Genomic DNA, 20,250 nt, shown 5'->3' with positions numbered 1-20,250 from the left:
GGGAAGGGATTCACGTCTACCCCTACCTGGACGATTGGCTGATCAGGGCTGTTTCTCCGGAGCAAGCTCAGATCCAGCTAAATCACGTGTGCTACTCCCTTCACAAACTGGGCTTCTCCCTCAATTTAAAGAAGTCTCAAATGATACCATCGCAGAGACTCCAGTTCATAGGAGCGATCCTGGATACTTCCCTGGGAAAAGCCTCGCCACCAGAGGTGAGGGCTCAAGATATTCTACAGATGGTTACCAAGTTCCAACATGCCCAACGTCTCCCAGCCTTCGACTTTTTGAGGTTGCTAGGCCTCCTGGCATCCTGCATTTTCCTTGTGCCAGAGGCTCGCCTGAGAATGAGATCCCTCCAGTGGGCACTGAGGACTCAGTGGTCACAATTCTCTGGGAGAATGACAGATCTTCTTCAGGTTCCCGGCAGGGTGGCTCGAGACCTTCAGTGGTGGGCCTGTCAGGAGAACATTCTGAAAGGAGAACAGTTTTGGCAACCCTGGCAGGAGATAACAGTAGTCACGGATGCCTCACTCACGGGGTGGGGAGCCCACGCCAACGACTTGACCATCAGCAGTCGTTGGTCTCCATCGGAGTCCAGACTACACATCAACCTGTTAGAGCTGAGAGCCATCAGACTTGCGTTGAAGGCTTTCCTGCCAGCTGTACAAGGGAAGAACGTCCTGATAATGACGGACAACACGGTGGCCATGCATTACCTCAACAAAAGAGGAGGCGTAGGATCACTACCCCTGTGCAGAGAGGCGATGCAGCTCTGGTTTTGGGCAATCCAAGAAGGAATCTCTCTATCGGCAGTTCACCTAGCCGGAGAGAAGAACTTGACAGCGGACGCTCTGAGCAGGCAGAACACAGTCTCCCACGAGTGGGAGCTAGCTCAGGAAGTCCTTCAAGAGATCTTCGCCCTTTGGGGATCCCCTCAGGTAGATCTGTTCGCCACCAGCCTAAACAGGAAATGCGACCTGTTCTGCTCAAGGGAATTTCCTCCGAGAGGAGCTCTGGGAGACGCGTTCATAGTGGACTGGGAGTTTCTGCTTCTGTACGCGTTCCCACCGGTCCCTGTCATTCCTCAAATGATCAGGAGGTTGAGAAGATTCCGGCGAACCATGATCCTAATTGCCCCGGATTGGGCCAGGAGAACGTGGTACCCGGACCTTCTAGACTTGTCCATCTGCCCTCCAATTCGACTTCCTCTCAGAGAGAACCTACTCTCTCACAGAAGGGAGGTCAGGTTCTCCATCCAGACATCAAAACCCTCAACCTTCACGCTTGGCTTCTGAACGGCTGAGGTACAAGGATTGGGACCTCCCTGATGATGTTATGGAGGTGTTGCTTTCGGCAAGGAGGCCAGCAACAAAGTCTTTATACCGCTGCCTTTGGAACAGATTTTGCAGCTGGTGTAGAGAACAGAATATCGACCCATTTTCATGTGGTACACCAATGGTTTTGTCCTTCCTACTATATTTGGCAAATTCAGGCCTTCAAGTTGGCACCATTAAGGGCTATCTCGCAGCGCTATCTATCTTTAAGCGTACTGCGGAAGAACCATCCTATTTCAAATTACCCTTGGTAATACAGTTTCTAAAGGGGTTAACCAATGTTTATCCCCCAAGACCATTCCAAGTTCCCCTATGGGATTTAAACTTAGTACTAACTTTCCTGATGGGTACACCTTTCGAACCTCTCCATTCTTGTTCGTTAAGATTCCTTACCCTTAAAACTGTTTTATTAATAGCACTTACATCTGCTAGAAGGGTGAGCGAATTACAAGCTCTTTCTTGTAAACCCCCTCATACAATCTTTCACAAAGACAAAGTTGTCCTGCAAGTGAAGCCTAATTTCCTCCCAAAGGTAGTTTCTGAATTCCATATCTCTCAGAAGATTACCCTACCATCTTTCTATCCTCCTCCTCACCCGGGGAAAGAGGAAGAGAGGTTACACAGACTAGACCCTAGGAGGGTTTTAAGTTTTTACATTAGTAGACTAGCCAGGATAAGACAGGCAGACCAGCTGTTTGTAGGTTACGCAGGTCACAAGCTGGGGTTACCAATAACTAAGCAGACCATTTCCAGATGGATCATTCTAGCCATTCTGGAATGTTATAAACTGGCAGGGAAAGAGCCCCCTCAAAACCTTAGGGCTCATTCGACCAGAGGTATTGCAGCTTCATCGGCCCTCAAAAGAGGCGTGCCGGTTAAAGACATATGTGCGGCCGCTACATGCTGGTCTGTCCATACCTTTACACGTTTTTACAATCTGGATTCCTCCTCTAGTCAAGAGACTAGGTTTGGAAGGGCTGTACTGCATTCTATTCATCAATAGAAGACAGTGTGAAGTCAGTACTCCCTCCTCCGAATATAGAATACTGCTATGGGAGCCTATCTAAGATGAGGAATACGTCGGAGGACACAATCCCTTCGAAGAACAAGTTACTTCTTACCTTGTAACGTTCTTTCGACGGGATGTGCCTCCGACGTATTCCTCATCGACCCTCCCATCCATCCCCGCAGTTCTACTTCCCTTGTTGTTGCAGCTTACGCTCCTTCAGGGTGATTAGTCTAGTCCAGACAGTAATACTGTGGGCTACAAAACGGAACTGAGCAACGGACGCTGCGCGCGGCCTTTATAGGCAGGATGACGTCGAGCGTCGATACGGCGGCTGTCGAAGGACATCGACTCGAGGGACGTCGACGCGCAGCGCCCTCTAAAGAAAATTTTTTCCGAGGCCAGCAGAGCTGGAAGGATATATCTAAGATGAGGAATACGTCGGAGGAACATCCCGTCGAAAGAACGTTACAAGGTAAGAAGTAACTTGTTCTTCCTGAGCATGCTCTCTCAGCTCACAACCTATTAACCAAAGCTCCTGAAAAGAAAATTTTGTATGGCCTGTTTTTGTTAACGTTTCAGTGTTGGGGTATCTAAGCTTGTCATGTTTGTGGGATACAAGAGATTCAATGCTGTTCATCAAACTATACCTAACTGCATAATTGTGCACATGATTAGTCTCCTTTTTTGGATTGGTTTTGAATTTCATACATCTTTTTTAGCATCTGTTCCTGACGAGGAGAGTTCCATTAATGATAACCAACCATTTCCTTCTCTTCAGATGGTAAGTGTACAGGAAAGGCAACATTTGACAGACTTCAGTCTTCAGGTATTCAACAGTTGCGCCATGGTACTTCTGATATGTGCGAGTACTTTAAATGGGAAACAAACTTTCTGAATAGGTACTTAACTATTGTATTGTGTTGTCTTGCTAGACTACCTACACTTGTCCCTCAAGTATCAGTATTTTTGCATGTGAACACACAAAATGTTCTAATGGATAGAATTTCCTCTACAGAAATGTAGCCAGGCTTTTGTACGATTTTCATACAGGTTGTGCAGTCAAAAATCCTTCCTCCCCTGCCTTTCCCCATTGTTGACCCTTGATATTGTTCTCGCCCTAACGAGGGTTACTTTCCTCTTTCAACCATTCCCTTTCTCTGAACCCCCTTAGTTCAAACTTGGACCAGGCGGGCAGGACATGATCCTCCTTTTTACAACTCAATTGAAGCTTCCCAAGAACCGGCCTCTATACATCTATTAATTCACACATGTTTTCATTCATATGAATTCCTCCCCTGCCCTCCCCCACTGCTGACCACTACCTTGCTTGGTTTCCATCTCTTATCTTAACCCCTTATTTTCTCAAGGACCACCATAGACATCACTTCTAAACTATTTACACAGCTCAATCCTCAACCGCACACACAATACAATTCTTGCCCACCCGGGCCCTTTCATTCGCTCCAGCATCATTCCTAACCTCATATATCCAAGAAGTACACTACTTGTTTTATTCCCCCGCCCCCGCTTTTCCACTCGATTCATCATTTTATTAAACCACCAACTCAACATATCCGACTCTCAAACAAGTCCACTTTCCATTAGCCATATTCACTAAATTTATCCCAGGAGCGCTACAGCCAACTCATTTAGACACTACATAGGAACTTTGCCATGCGCGTGCGCATTTCTGGTTTTCCCACACAGGTGTGCAATAAGACGACTCTCCCCACACCCATGCGCAGATCCACATTCGGGTTTAGCAATCGCGGACGGACGCCGAGGCACCAGGTAAGCTCCTGCTAACCCTAATTGCTAAATAAACTCACGTCCCCTTATCTTCAAGCACGTCGGGGGCTTCCCAGTGCAACCGTGCAACAGACACGGCGTTTGCGGCCTTGCCTTTATGGACCTTCCTCACAACAATCTCTTTAATTTGTTGACTTAATCTCTTAATTGCCAATTTGACCACGCATTTGTAACCCTAAGCACTTCGGGTGCTACACATTCCTAGCGCGCAATTAACAGGCCCCCATGGCCATGCCTCGCAAATGGACCTTCCTCACAACAATCTTATTAATCTGTATTTAGAAGTGCCATTTAGTTCACGACCTTGTAGATCCGTAAACTCATCTGGTGCTTTCTATTTTTAACCGCGCTACACACACGCCGCTCACGGCTTTGCCTTTTTGTCCATTGATGATTTATCAAATGTTAAATGTTAAAGGTATTTGTACCGCGCAACGTCACCAACGGAATTGGTCCCCAGACGTTCTGGCGGATCTGTAAATGATAAGGGGGGGGATTGGTTAGAAGGGTGAAGAAGGGAGTAGGATAGTGAGAGGAGTGGTGTTCTGTTGGCAGCTTCAACTCGCTGTACACCGGGTGCTGAGCTTTGGTGCGGGTATTGGATCAGTGTCAGTCCGCGTGTGCTGTTGCTCCGGCTTATGTGTTGTTGCAGTGTTGTGAAGTGCATGCGGCTTGTTGTGTGAGAGATGGTTGTGAGTTTTTTGAGTGAGATAAGTATGCAGAGTTTGAGCTTATATTGGTTAGTGGGTTACATGACCTTTAGCATGCTAGCATTCACAGTTTTGTCTAAGTGTGGCACTTGCCGGCCCTCACAATCTCATCCAGACGCGGCGCAGGCCAGCGCCCAGAACTCCATTCAAGCAACAGTTTTCTTCTTGGTTCACAGCATATGCGAAACACGCGTTTAGCTTTCCCACATTGGCCTTGACCACACGTGAAACCGCACTATGCACATTCGCCCGTCACTGGTATCATTTATCAATAGGACTTGCACACAACAAATCACAGGTCCATTTGGGCGGTTGGGCCCTCCACTACGGTACACTTTGATACCACAGCCGGCTATTATCCCGTCTCCACTTCCTTCCTTGCCACCCTGGAGATTGACAATTAACCTTTCTTCTCAGCCTTGAAATCCAAGCAACCTCTGAACCTCCTACCATACGGTCACTAAGAATCAACCTTTTATTCTCTAATTCAAGACCCTTGACTACCACATTTGGTAAGAGCATTGCTAACCTCAGCTACAATTACTTTTTTCCATAATTTACCACCAGCAATACTAATTTGTTTCTCTCTATTCTTTTTTTCTTCCACTTTCTCCTCAAACATTTTCTCTTTCTCATTAAATGTATTTATTCAAATACAACCATTATTATGCAAAAACCTACTGTTCGCTCGACCCTATAAACATTTAAATGCACGATGAGCAACAAATATCACCACACTAAAACTGTGCTGATTGTTTACCTATGCTGTATGTACTTATGTATTTAAATCGGCCTTGAGAAGGAACCTTCGGGTTCGAAACACGTGTCGGCTGACCACTCTTTAGACTATGTGTCTACTCTATGTATATTAAAAAACACACCTTCAGAAACTGCATCCAGCGTGTATGTTCTTGTAATCACAAGACTCTCTGAAAACTAGCCGCGACAAAGTACCCAGGAATTCCTACTGTTCCATTACGAAAGGTGTTGGGTTCACCTTTTCGCACCTGTGACTTTGCCCTTAACTATTAGAGACAATCAGAACACAAATTGTGCTCAGCACAGGAGTGTTATACCCTAGAGTTCACTTTTCCCTATGTAAGGCAATATCTCTGCTGCCACAGATTATCGCCCAGATTTTCACACAGCTTTGCTTTATGGAGAACTCTGTCGTTATCGCTAATTTTCTGGAATACGTGCGGTTCTAATAGCTTTGTGGCTAAAAGACAGGGTGGTGATCTCTTTTGCCTGCACGATATAGTGCTTCAGTAGACCGGGCTTTTGTTGCCCTTTGATAGATGGATTTTCTATTGTTGAGAACTTGCCCACAAAATCAAATGGTGGACGTCCAATAGGAGGTCAGGTCATTGCAGTAAGAAACGCCACCTTTGTGGACATAGTAAAGATTTCAAGTAACATACTGGGTATCCTAGCAGCAGAGGCCTTTTACCGTAGTGGGGGTGCTCAGGTCAAGCCTTAGTTTTGATAAATTTGTACTGGAACCCCACGAGCTCTAATCTTGCTGATTTTCTATACCATTTAACATCGATGTTGTCTAGTATACCGGCGTTGGAAGTAGGCTCTGGGCTGATTATTGCTGGGGACTTTAACTTCTGGCTTACTCCAGAGAGCCCCTGTGCAGTTAGTGGGAAGTCCTTGTCAAATGGTAGGATCTGGACTGAGTTTTTCCAGGGCTGAAACCTGAATATGGCTAATGGCTCCATGTGTGGAGATATCCCTCCAGCACCTACCAGGAGAGCTGGTACGCAAAGGTCCATAATAGATTAGGCTTTCCTCTCGGCTGAGTTATTTGGTCAGTGCATTGATTTTGAAGTTAAGCCAACCTCACTCAGTGATCATGATATGCTAGTTCGCACTCTGGGGTGGATAACTGGTGTGCGGCCAGGGTGGCATATCCAGCTCTGGTGGCAAACTGACGGGGCTACCGAATTTCCAAATTTAAACGGAACAGGAATGTTTTGAGTGGGAAACTTTTGTGTGCATTGGAAGAAATTAAGGATGGGGGACTAGAAGATCTCTCTAACCCAAAACTCTTTAGGGAGTTTTCATGGTCTCTGAATGCACCTGTCCAAGCTTCAGCTGCCAGGCGCAGATCACATACACACGAATTTGACGAGGCTACTAGCATGCGCAAAAGAGCAATGAGGAAGGAGATTCGATCTCTCGCGAAATTACAACTCCCAATTAAGTTCCTCGTAGAACAACGTAAAACCACCATGAATGCTTACAAAGGGTGGGCACATAGATTCTTACGCCTTCAGCGCGACGGGAGTCTTTGGGAATTGGTAAATTGGGAGGGGAAATCCCAGGCTGCGATGGAGGCGAGTGTTATTCCTGAAGAAGTTTGGCAGGCACATTGTCTGCGACTCTCTAGGAAAGCTGAAAGTGACCAGTACGATTGGGACAAACCGGTCTCGTGGGCTATTCATTTATCCCAGGAAATTATTGAAGACCTTATTTGTCAGTCATCTTCTAGGGCCGCAGGACTTAACGGGCTGACAAACTCTATTCTGTGGGACCTGTTTTAATAACATCCTAAAGATGAGAGTTCCCAGTCTCGTGGGAAGCTGCACTAGTTATTCCAATTTATAAAAAAGGGGATCAGTTCCCACTGCTCAACTATCGGCCTAGAGCATTGCTTGATGCAGAAAATAAAATCTCTGCTGGCGTAGTACTCTGGGATCTTGAGGCCTGGGTGGATGCTAGGGGTATCTTGCATAAACAGCAGATATGCTTTAGGAGGGGCCTCTCTACCTCTGAATGGAGTGATTGTGAATTTAGCTATAGGAAGATCATGGCAGAAGGGAGGTCCAATTCTTTACAGGGCTAGTTGTATACAATAAATTGAGGATGGCTCCTGGAGTAAACTGCAGGCCTGGGGTATTCCTATGGGCCTGCTAACCATTTTGATTCATCTTCACGCCAATTCCAATATTCAGATACGACTGGACGGGGAGGGTCATTTATCGAGTCCAATTACAACGGGCAGGGGAGTAAGGCAGGGATGCAGATTGACTTTTTAGCCTGTACCTGTCAGATGTGAGTAGGGCATTATCCTCAAGTGCACTGGCTATTCCAAAGATCGGACAGCTTACACTGACAATATAGTCCTATTATACGCCTGTGGGTGGGTTTGCAGAGGCAGTTGGATGCATTTAGCCAATATGCAGAGGAAAATGAACTAACTATAAACCCCCACTAAATCTAATGTAGTTAGATTCCACCAGAGAGGGAAATGAGTCCTGAAATTTGACTGGCATCCATCTCCCAGGTAGATTCAAAATATCCTTTGTCTGTACATTGGCAACAAGTCCACCAAATGGACGATAAAGCACAAATTCAATTTGCTGGGATGGCCAAAGTGACTCTGCCACAATGTGGGGGTAATTTGGTTCTCAAATTGAGGCAATTAGAAGCTCGCCTAATCTGCCAATATCGCACTGTCACACAAGGTCTCAATACGGACCATGAACTATCTGTATTCCTTTGAACAAGTACAACTTATTGTATACTTACTTGATATGTTGAAATTGAACAAATGTTGGCCATTCACTTGGTCTCATATTGACTATAATCACTTGCAATACTTGCCCACATGGGTTGAAAAATCGTGAGGCAGATTTTAATTGGCAATCTTGCTTACACTTCCCAATTTTGGTTTAGAAATGTGTCACCACCTTGGTGCATCCTTGAGCCTGTTTGCTCCAACACATATTAACTTTCCTTTTTCCTTTTGCCACTGTGCATAATGCTTACTCCTTGTATTCTACAGATGTAATTTCCTATGCCGGCCAGTAATCATGGCGGGTTCTAATTTAGTTTCTTATAATTCCCAAGCTCATTGTGTTTGATTTTTAATGACATGCAGGTTTTTTTTCGTGCCCTAACTAGATCCATTATTATATCAATTGCCTTCCTAATCCTGTAGTCAACCACATAACTATTCTTCTTAGCTCCGCAGCTTTCCATCTGGTCTCTCGGGTACACACACACCCAAGATGGCACCTATTTTTCGCTATACGCGCGATGGCGTACACGACGCCACACGATCCCGTGCTTATACTTGCCAGTAGGAGCCGCGCATGGCTGGCTCCTTCCGCACAGATGCAGCGGAGACGCTGGTAAGCACGCGACTTTCGCGCACACCCCTAGAGTATCTGAGGGTCTACGCGTCTCTTAATAGTGCGCTCAGACGCGCAGCAGATTGACTAATTAGCATGTCTGTCTCTCCTTTCTTTCCCCTGCCGGGCTCGCTTGACTGATTGCATATACTTACCTCATCCTCACCAACAGTGACCACGCTAATACCCATTATCAATTTGTCTGTGCAACAGCATATTAAAGTTATGTTGGTAGCTTCCATGTGGAATTATACTGAATTTAATTCAGCTTATTGAGCTGGTAAATTAATTAATTCTTCCATTTTCTCTTGCCTTACCATTAACACATAGCACTCTTTAATTCCAGTGGAGCCCACGATTTCATTTCCACTTTCGCTTACCATGTTTATGGGCACGTGCAAGTCAGGCTATAATACCCTTCCTTTCGAAGGGATTGTGTCCTCCGACGTATTCCTGATCTATGATATTTGTATCTCCAGCTTGCTGGCCTCGGAAATTTTTTTCCCAGTAGAGGGCGCTGTGCGTCGACGTCCGTCGAGAAGGTGTTCCTCGACAGCCACCGTATCGACGCCGACGTCATCATGCCTATAAATGGCCACGCGCAGCGTCCGTTGCTCAGTTCCGTTTTTCCGCGCTTCATGTGCCTCGGAATACCGTTGCTCAGTTAGTCAGTCGAAATATATTCATATTTCCTTGAGAAAACCGACTCGTACTCGATGGCTTCCTCCTCCGACCCGACGACTCCTCGGTCCGGTTTCAAAAAATGCCGAGACTGTGGGAAGAAAATGTCGTTGACGGATCCTCACAGGATCTGTTTGTGGTGTCTGGGAATCGAACACCAGTGTTCGGAGTGTGAGGAATGCCTATCCATGACGGCGAAAGCCTTGAAGGAGCGTAAGGGGAAGCTCGAGAGAGGTAAGTCAGTTTTAACTTCCTCGAAAGTTTCCGCGGTAGAGTCGAGACATTCGTCTCCTCACCGTCGAAAGCGTTCTCGGTCTAGGTCTCGAAGTGGCTCCCACCACTCGTCGAGGTCTAGACACTCGAAAAAGAGACATAGAACATCTCCTTTGTCGTCGTCTTCTAGTTCCCCTGAAAGAGTAAATTGCCCCACAAAACACAGCTCTCAGGCTGAGTGGGAAGAATTCAGAAAAAAGATGCTAAGCGTCTTCTAGAAAACGGCCTCGACCCCCTCAAAGTCAGCTGAGGGTGATACCCCGGGTAAAAAGCCCAAAATATCTAAACGCAGCGAGTCGCAGCACCCGGCGAAAGAGTCGACCCGAAAGCTCCATGAGCCATCGTGAAGTAAAGCATCTTCGACGCCATCGTCGAAAGCCCCTTCGAAGCATAGATCGTTATCGAAGGGTTCTTCGACGCATCCGTCGACGCCGACATCGACATCGACGCCGATAAAAGAAAAACCCACGGCTACTCCACAGCCAACGGTTACACCGAGAGCCTCCGACACAATGTCGAGAACGTCGTCGACATCGTCGAGCAGGATTCCGATCCTCTCGAGTTCTTCGAGGCCTCTTCCAGTTTTCTCAACGCCTTTGTCGGCACCTTTGAGGATTTTCACATCGGCATCGACGACATCGACCTTTTCAAGGCCACTGATGATGGCTCCCTCTGCTTTAGAGATGGGTTTTATACCATTTCACAGGCCAGAGCATCCCCCCTTAACTTCAATTTATGAAGAAAGGGAAGATTCTGATCAAGAAAGGCCTTTTGGGCTGCAGAGGACCTGAACCAGAGACTTTTGCCTCTGAGGAAAGAAGGTTGAAAGACCTTCAGGATGCATTACAGGAAGCAAGTGGCCTAGACACTTCCCCAGACGTGGAATTTGTCAAACCAGAACCAGGGGAACATGCTGAAACCCCTTATAGAACCCTAACGTCAAGAATTATGGAGTTCATGGGTTGGTCTGCGCCTTCACCTGTTTTTCAACAGGATGACCTCACAGATATTCTGGATAAAGGTCCACAGAGGATCCTGTGGTTCCCTTTCATTCTGCTTTACAAAGAAAGATTTTAACAAACTGGGAAACTCCTGAAGTTGTCCCTGCGGTTAACAAGTTGTCAGCGAAATGTAGGGTATCTGCTGCTGACCCTGAATACCTATCTAAGCACCCTACTCCAGAGAGTCTGGTGGTCCAGGCTGCAACTTCATCAGGCAGTACATCTGCATACCCCACTGCTCCACAGGATAGGGATGATAAAAAATATAATGCCACAGCTAAGAAGGTCTTCTCGGCCTGTAGCATGGCTTTAAAATCTGTTAATGCGACTTGTACGCTCGCTAGGTTCAGCCACACTCTTTGGGAGTGTGCTTCATCAGCGGCTGACTGCCTCCAGGAAGGCGAAGAAAGGGACGCATTTTTAAATATCATCAGAGATGGTAAAGATGCAATGTGTGAGTCCCTTCAAACTGGCATTGATTCTGATGACAGTATCAGCAGGGCCATGGCGGCAAGTACCACAATCCGCAGGCATGCGTGGTTGAGAAAGTCCGGCTTTGCTTCTGACGTACAGGCCAGACTGTTAAATATGCCCTTGACGGCTCTTCCCTGTTTGGTAAGAAGGCGGATGACAGTTTGGAAAAACTGCAAACATCTAAAGCAGCAGCCAAGTCACTAGGGGCTGCAATCCGCCAAACTAATTTTCGTCCCTCAGGATCCTCTTGGAGAGGAAGGTCCTTTCGCTATTATTCCTCTTATGGAAGAGGCAGAGGACGGCCGGCTCAAAGAGGCCAAGGAAAATGTACCCGCGGTGGAAGGGGTAAAGGAAAGAAAGCCGCATCAGCAGGAGCAGGAGCCGCTTTACCTTCGGCAACTGCATCAGCCGCTCCCAAACCACTCTGAGGTCTCCCATCACAAGACACCTGTAGGGGGCAGGTTAACTCACCATCTGACGGAATGGCAGGCTATTACGTCAGATGCTTGGGCATTGGAGACAGTTGCCCAAGGTTACTGCCTGCCTTTTCTACGCATCCCTCAGAGCCATCCACCGGGGAACAGCTCTCTGAAAGTGCCGGATCCGCTCCTCTTGCAGGAAATTGTAGACCTGCTAGAGAAAGGTGCCACAGAACCGGTACCTGTAGCGGACAGGAACAAGGGCTGGTACTCCCCCCTACTTTCTCATACCAAAGAAAGACGGAGGACTGAGACCCATCCTGGACTTACGAGAATTGAACAAGTTCCTCAGGAAGGACAAGTTCAAGATGGTAACTCTCTCTCAGATCCTTCAGGCCCTTCAGCTTCAGGACTGGTTGGTATCTCTGGACCTTCAGGATGCTTATTTCCATGTGCCAATCCATCCCAAGCACAGGAAGTACCTGAGGTTCGCAATTGGCAACTCTCATTATCAATTTCGAGTTCTGCCATTTGGGCTGAGCTCCGCCCCGAGGGTCTTCACCAAGCTAATGTCGGTTCTGGCTTCCAGTCTAATTTAGGGAAGGGATTCACGTCTACCCCTACCTGGACGATTGGTTGATCAGAGCAGTTTCTTCGGAACAAGCTCGGATCCAACTAGATTATGTCTACCACTTCCTTCACAAGCTGGGCTTCTCCCTCAATTTAAAGAAGTCACAGATGATACCATCACAGAGACTCCAGTTCATTGGAGCGGTCCTGGACACGTCCCTGGGAAAAGCCTCGCCTCCAGAGGTGGGAGCTCAAGATATTCTGCAGATGGTCACCAGCTTTCAAAATGCCCAACGTCTCCCAGCCTACGACTTTTTGAGGTTGCTAGGCTTCATGGCATCCTGCATATCCCTTGTGCCAGAGGCCCGCCTGAGAATGATTTCCCTTCAGTGGGCACTGAGGACTCAGTGGTCACAATTCTCAGGGAGGATGACAGATCTCCTCCGGATTCCGGACAAGGTAGCCCACGACCCTCAATGGTGGGCCTCTCCAGAGAACATCTTGAAAGGAGAACTGTTTTGGCAACCATGGCCGGAGATAACAGTAGTCACAGACGCCTCACTCACGGGGTGGGGAGCCCATGCCAACTACTTGACCATCACCGGTCGTTGGTCTCCATCGGAGTCCAGACTACACATCAACCTATTGGAGCTGAGAGCCATCAGACTGGCACTGAAGGCTTTTCTGCCGTCTGTACGGGGGAGAAACGTCCTGATAATGACGGACAATACAGTGGCCATGCACTACCTCAACAAACGAGGAGGCGTAGGGTCACTGCCACTGTGCAGAGAGGCGATGCAGCTCTGGTTTTGGGCAATTCAGGAAGGAATCTCTCTATCGGCAATTCACCTAGCTAGAGAGAAGAACTTGACAGCGGACGCTCTAAGCAGGCAGAACACAGTCTCCCACGAGTGGGAGATAGCTCAGGAAGTCCTTCAAGAGATCTTCGCCCTTTGGGGAACCCCTCAAGTGGATCTGTTCGCCACCAGTATCAACAGGAAGTGCGACAGATTTTGCTCAAGGGAATTTCCCCCAAGAGGAGCTCTAGGAGACGCGTTCGTAGTGGACTTGGAGTTCCCACTTCTGTACGCGTTTCCTCCGGTCCCTGTCATTCCTCAAATGATCAGGAGGTTGAGAAGGTTTCGGAAGACCATGATCCTAATTGCCCCGGATTGGGCCAGGAGAACGTGGTACCCGGACCTTCTGGACATGTCCATCCATCCTCCAATTCGTCTACTGTACAGAGAGGATCTTCTCTCACAGAAGGGAGGTCAGGTTCTCCATCCAGCCATCAAGACCCTCAGCCTTCACGCTTGGTATCTGAAAGGTTGAGGTACAAGGATTGGGACCTTCCAGATGACGTCATGGAGGTGTTGCTTTCGGCCAGAAGGCCAGCAACTAAAACTCTATACCGCTGCCGTTGGAATACATTTTGCAACTGGTGCAGAGAAAAGAATATCAAACCCTTTTCATGTGGTACACCTGCGGTGTTATCCTTCTTACTTTATTTGGCAAATTCAGGCCTTCAAGTTGGCACTATTAAGGGCTATCTCGCAGCGCTATCGATCTTTAAGCGCACTGCAGAGGAGCCATCGTATTTCAGAATTCCATTGGTAATACAATACCTGAAAGGTCTAACTAATGTTTACCCTCCAAGACCATTCCAAGTTCCCTTATGGGACTTAAATCTAGTTTTAAACTTCCTAAAGAGTGCTCCTTTTGAACCACTCAACTCTTGTTCATTGAAGTTTTTCACCCTCAAAACTGTTTTATTGGTAGCATTAACATCTGCTAGAAGGGTAAGCGAGATACAAGCCCTATCTTGTAAACCTCCTCATACAATTTTTCACAAGGACAAAGTCGTTCTACAGGTGAAGCCTAACTTCCTCCCAAAGGTAGTTTCTGAATTTCACATTACTCAGAAGATTACTTTACCTTAATTCTATCCGCCTCCCCATCCGGGGAAAGAGGAAGAGAGACTACACAGGCTGGACCCTAAGCGAGCCTTGAGTTTTTATATCAGTAGACTTGCTAAAATTAGACAAGCAGACCAACTCTTTGTAGGTTACGCAGGACATAAGTTGGGATTACCAATAACCAAACAAACCATCTCCAGATGGATTATTTTAGCCATTCTGGAATGCTACAAACTGGCAGGGAAAGAGCCCCCTCAAAATCTAAGGGCTCATTCGACCAGAGGTATCGCAGCCTCCTCAGCTCTCCAAAGAGGGGTACCAATTAGAGACATATGTGCGGCTGCCACATGGTCGTCCGCACATACCTTTACCAGATTTTATAGCCTGGATTCCTCCTCTAGTCAAGAGACTAGATTTGGCAAAGCTGTGTTACACTCTGTTCATTCTTAAAGAGTAATAGGGCATCTCTTACTCCTGCCTCCAATCACATACCACTGCTATGGGAGTCTATCATAGATCAGGAATACGTCGGCGGACACAATCCCTTCGAAGAACAAGTTACTCCTTACCTGGTAACCTTCTTTCGATGGGATGTTCCTCCAACGTATCGCCCCTCCCATCCACCCCCGCAGTAACATTTCCCTTGTGGTTGCAGCTTACGCTCCTTCAAGGGTAGTAACCATTCATGCAATAACTACCTTACTCTACAAAACGGAACTGAGCAACGGAAGCTGCGCGTGGCCATTTATAGGCATGATGACGTCGGCGTCGATACGGTGGCTGTAGAGGAACACCTACTCGACGGACGTCGACGCACAGCGTCCTCTACTGGGAAAAAATGTTTCCGAGGCCAGCAAGCTGGAGATACAAATATCATAGATAAGGAATACGTCGGAGGAACATCCCATCGAAAGAACGTTACCAGGTAAGGAGTAACTTGTTCATCTCTCTATAAATGATAATGATTCACAAGACAAATTTTAATTAACTTTGCCCACCTATATTTTTCTTTCTAGTACTTAAACCAAGGATACTCTTACGTCAGGTACTCCATAATGTTGAATGACATTAACCAACTGTATGGCCAACACTGCTCACAAATAGCTAACAAAGTTTTCAATCTTGTTTTCCCCTACCTACTTTCTCTGTTTTTATTTTCGTCTGGAAATGACTGTTTTGGATTAATTCCCACCATATGGTTTGGATAATCTTTTTGTTTTCTGAACAATGTTCTTTCTTGGCACCATGTATTTATTCTGTTTTTCACTATTGCATTGAATATCATTTTTGATTTTCTGCTTTGACCACTCAATTGTTTTGCCTTGTTGTTTGGGTCTGTCACATGTACTATGTTTTATTTCTTTTGTACGATTTTATTTTCAATGTACAAAAATCTGTAGCCTCAGTAGAAGAGCAAGTCGCTCGAAACACGTGTCAGGCTACGTCGGTTCTGATTAAATATCCAACCAATTGTATTCTGTTTCTGTGTGCAGTGTGTTTGCACAACAACCCTTTTTCTTGAGTCCTGAAATTTGACTGGCAAATGAACAGAACATCAGTCCCGGTGGGTACAGAGGTAAAATATCTGGGATTTATGCTCTCCTCCAGTCCGCTATGGTCCCATTTGTGGAGAGATTGGATTGTGTGTCGGACCAGCTCTGTTCTCAAATGAGGGGACCAAGTACATGATACTGTAGGTTTTCCATACTTCCCCATGTCCATTTCTCCAGTAGCAAAGTGATACCAAAACTCTTGTATGGCCTGGAGATTGACCTGCGCTCATGGTCTGTAGATTGTGTGAGGATAGAGGGACGTATTTGGAAGAGAGTATTGAATCTTCCAGCATCTCTCCCAGTGGCTAGTCTGCGCTGTGAGCTGAGTTTAACATCTTTAGCAGCCCCTTTGGATAGCAGACTCATCCTATACTACAGACACCTATTGGTACCAGAGAGGGAGTCCTTGTTTGAGGATCTAGCCATACATCTGCAGTTGGGGGCACCCTCCATAGTCACCCAATTGCGGGACATTGTAATTAAGATACTGCGTGATGTTGCTAGCCTTTGGAGAATGTCAAAGTAAATCTGATGGCCATTAAGAAAGCAATAATGGACCGCTATTGGGCCAGAACTGTAGATACAATGCATTCCTCGGCTATTGCACCATCCCATTCGAATAAGGATAAGTCTAGAGACTTACTGGCCTATCCTTCCCGAATTCCTAACTCTAGGTGGAGAACAGAATTCCTAAGATTTAGGATGAATGTTATAATTACCAGGGAGATAAGGGAGATCCGGGCAAGATCAAATGGGGGGATGTCGTCTGAAGGGTGTAGCCTTTGTAGCTCTCAGCAGGTGCAAACTTTGAGACATATTTTTATTGAATGTGGTGCGCTCTGGTAAAAAAGTTCTCTCCCTTGTGCTGTCCAAGGGGTGGCTTACATACCTCCAATTTTGAGAGAATAGCCTCAGGGTATGAACTAAGCGTGGTATTGGAGGTACTTAGATTTTAAAATGTTTTACGTTTTATTACATTGTAAAGTTAGATGTACTTATTCTGATGAACTGTGTTAACGATTAATTTTCATTCTTATATTTGTACTGTTTTTCTTTTTTTTTTAATACTTGAATTTGTTTCATTTCACTTTTGTAGGCTGTGTAATATTTTTGTTTTATATTTGTGGAAAGTCTTTTTTCTGACTATAAGACAATAAAAATAAACATACGTGCTGGTGTATGGTTCAGGGAAGCTACCTGTTAAGGCTGTTCACCCTCCGAGGACACACTACTAACTGTAATGGGAGGCTAACACACCTGAAAAGAAAGGAAAGCCAAACCTGGACAGAGTGTCAAAGCTTAACTGTAGTGCGCTGAAACAGATTTTGTTTTGCACACACAGATCTCTAGAAAATGCTCTAAATTGATATGATGAAAATTATCTGTTAGTCATACGTGTGACTTAACTATCAGGTCCCAGTATATTATAAAAACAGCATTGTTTGAATAGGAATGTCCTAACATCAGTGTCTACACACAGGCCCACTATCAGAGGTAGGCATTCAGCATAAAATAACAGTGTGGGGAGGGAAACACAAAACCCTTTAGAACAACCCAACCCTAGTATATCTGAAAGGCCCTAGACTTGGTGGACAGAACCTAACACCCTGGTAGGGGTTGAAACTAAAAAGGAAATGTACAACTTTACCAGTGAGGAACAGTATGCTAAAACTCCTTAAGGCCTGTAACAATACTCCACAATAATTAGGGCCCCCTAAGCCATATTAAAGTTCATGCACAAATGATATAACAAAGCCCTAAATGGTAGGAAACTATTTAAAGCCAAAGGCTTTCAAGAATTATTCTAACATTTAAGAAACAGTTACCTTAGTCATACATGTCAGGGAAAAATAGTTGCTGTTACCAAGATTAGCCACAGTGTTAAAAATATTGCCCAATTGGAAAAACGCATAGCTTGACTTTTAATCCATTTTTTATATTTTGTCCAGAGCCCACTGAATAACTTGCAGAGCCAGGAAAAATGTCCAGGGGCAGGTAAGTACCTCAGAGTCAATTTGACAGGGTTCCAGAGCAGGTTCAAACTTTCATAGGAAATAATGATAGAAGTCTCATTGGGCCGCCCGCTATAGTGGAGGTAAGTCGGATGTACCCAACAGGTCTAGATTTCACAGTGAACGACCCTAGGGAAGGCCAGAGGAGACCCCAAAGTAGTGTTCTAGAGGTTGAAAGATGGACCAGCAGCCCCAGAGTAAGAAGCGGCAGAGCATGTGAACCCCCAAAGGAGTCTATGGGAAATGCAGTAGAGACTCTCCTCCAACAAATCTCTACTCTAGACCAGAGGCAGCCCCTCAGTGAGGACCGTTAAGGGCACAAATAATCACCCACCCTGAAACTCAAAAGAAAGTACTCAATGAAAAATGCTCCGGCAGCACGGAATAACCTGGAAAGTACAAGGCTACTGTCCACAGATGCAGTGTTCCGGATTCATTCCCAGGTGCTTGCACCCTCGGCCAGTAACCCAGGAAAGGAACTAAGTATGTTCCTATAACATCGACCTTCAAGTCAAGAGTGGGAAAAAAAAGGCGACTCCAGGAAGATGTGGGAATGCACAAAGACGGCTCCCAGCAGCTCAGTGGATAGGAGGAACAAGTTACTTACCTAGCATGGGCCTGGCATGGATTCACATTTTTATGAATATTCCCTGTCAGGCTTGGAATCCTCCGTAAAAGAAAGTTTACCTTACAAACTGTATCTCTCCCATAAACCAATCACTGTCCTCTGGGTCATACTGCCCCATCCAATGACAGTCCTCTCCCTAAGCCCCTCCTCTAGCAGCAATCTTCAGATTTGGTGAGCACGTAACGTGGCAGTATGATCAAGAAGAGACGCAGAGGGGACGGAGGGAGGATTTGCATGTGAATCCATGCCAGACCCATGCTGGAGAACAATGGTTGGGGGTAAGTAACTTGTTCCTTCTCCAGCATGCGGTCTGGCATGGATTCACATGCTCATGGATAACGAATATACAGCAGTGCAACATTACACAACCACAAGAGGTGGCAAGGCTCAACAAACAATTCACCCTTACCTCTGGAACAGACTCTCCTTAAGCAAACAGGTTGCGTAGCACTGCTTGACAGACTCTGGACTCCTCCCTGGAATCCCTGTCGATGAAGTAGAACATTTTGAAGGTGTGCGTGGACCTCCACGTAGCAGTCCTGCAAATGTCCAGCAGGGACACACCAGCCAGGAACGCCGTTGTCGCAGCAATCGCTCTGGTAGAGTGGGCTCTCGGACATCCGGGCTGCGGTTTGTTCGCCAACCGATGACAGTGCATGACGCAGCCGGAGAGCCACCTTGAAAGGGAAGCCTTTGATAAGGCCTTCCCATGGCTCACAGGATCAAAGTTCACAAACAGTTGTGAAGTCTTTCGAAAACTCTTTGAGCGTGTTATGTTATACATCAGGGCACAAGCAACGTCCAGCGAATGCAAGGTCCTTTCAGCCGGAGACAAAGGTTTCAGGAAGAAAACAGGTAACCTCAAAGGTTCGTTGAGGTTAAATTCCGATGAAAGAGTGGTGCGTCCACAGCACCACCCTCGATTTGTGGAAAGTCCGGTATGGCTGTTTGCAGGATATGGCCTGTATCTCACCCACCCTCCTGGCGCAGGGGATGGCCACAAGGAAAGCCATTTTCCACAACAGAAAATTCAGGGGGGCCCGATGCATAGGCTCGAAGGGGGCCCCCCATGAGCCTCGTCAGAACCACGTTGAGTTCCCTCACCGGGGCAGGAGCCGTCACCTGGAGACCTGGTGTAGCGGGAGATAACCGTCAGATGTACTTTGATTGAGGCGTGCGCTAGTCCAGCCTTGGCCAACAATAGCAAGTATGGAAGAATCTGCGGTCCGTGACCCTCAGCGGTGTAATCTTCTGCAACCAGCACCACATAGCAAAATGCTTACACTTGTGACCATAGCACTTCAAAGTCGACGATGCCCTGGCCTTGGCGAGGACCTCCCTGGCAACTCATATCCTCCAAACTCTAGGGCTGCAGGAGCCAAGCCCTCATGTTGAGCAATCCTGAGTCGTCATGCAGGATTGTGCATCCTTCTCTGGTGAGAAGATCTGGGACCACTGGTAGCTTGTCCTGAGGCAACACTGACAGGCTGAGAAGGTCCGGGTACCAAATCTGCCTCGGGGATGAGTATCATCCTGCACTGACACTGTCTGAGTGGGTTGATGACTCGTGGCAGGAGAGGCAACGGAGGAAACGCGTAGAGGAACATCCCTTCCCATCGGAAGGAGAATGCATGCCCCAGGCTCCTTGGTTGATGGAATCTGCTGGCGAACTTCTGGCATTTGGAGTTTGCCACAGTCGCAAACGGATCGATCTTG

The 20,250-nt window shown here is 46.6% G+C and overlaps 1 protein-coding gene across 2 annotated transcripts in view; it reads left to right on the top strand.

Annotated features, from left to right (window-relative positions):
- The window catches only part of GPCPD1 (glycerophosphocholine phosphodiesterase 1), a 1,217,556-nt gene that overhangs the window by 876,403 nt on the left and 320,903 nt on the right, over positions 1 to 20,250 (top strand). For both annotated transcript variants that reach the window (XM_069608267.1, XM_069608268.1), the window contains one exon: positions 3,066 to 3,127. In XM_069608267.1, coding sequence (XP_069464368.1) covers positions 3,066 to 3,127 — 62 coding nt within the window. The remainder of the gene's footprint in view (positions 1 to 3,065; positions 3,128 to 20,250) is intronic.

The sequence above is a fragment of the Ambystoma mexicanum genome, chromosome 4q (genome assembly GCF_040938575.1).
Source record: "Ambystoma mexicanum isolate Mex_15411 chromosome 4q, UKY_AmexF1_1, whole genome shotgun sequence".
NCBI classification, from domain to species: domain Eukaryota; kingdom Metazoa; phylum Chordata; class Amphibia; order Caudata; family Ambystomatidae; genus Ambystoma; species Ambystoma mexicanum.
Note: the sequence above shows the minus strand (reverse complement) of the source record. Positions and strands in the feature narration are given on the sequence as shown.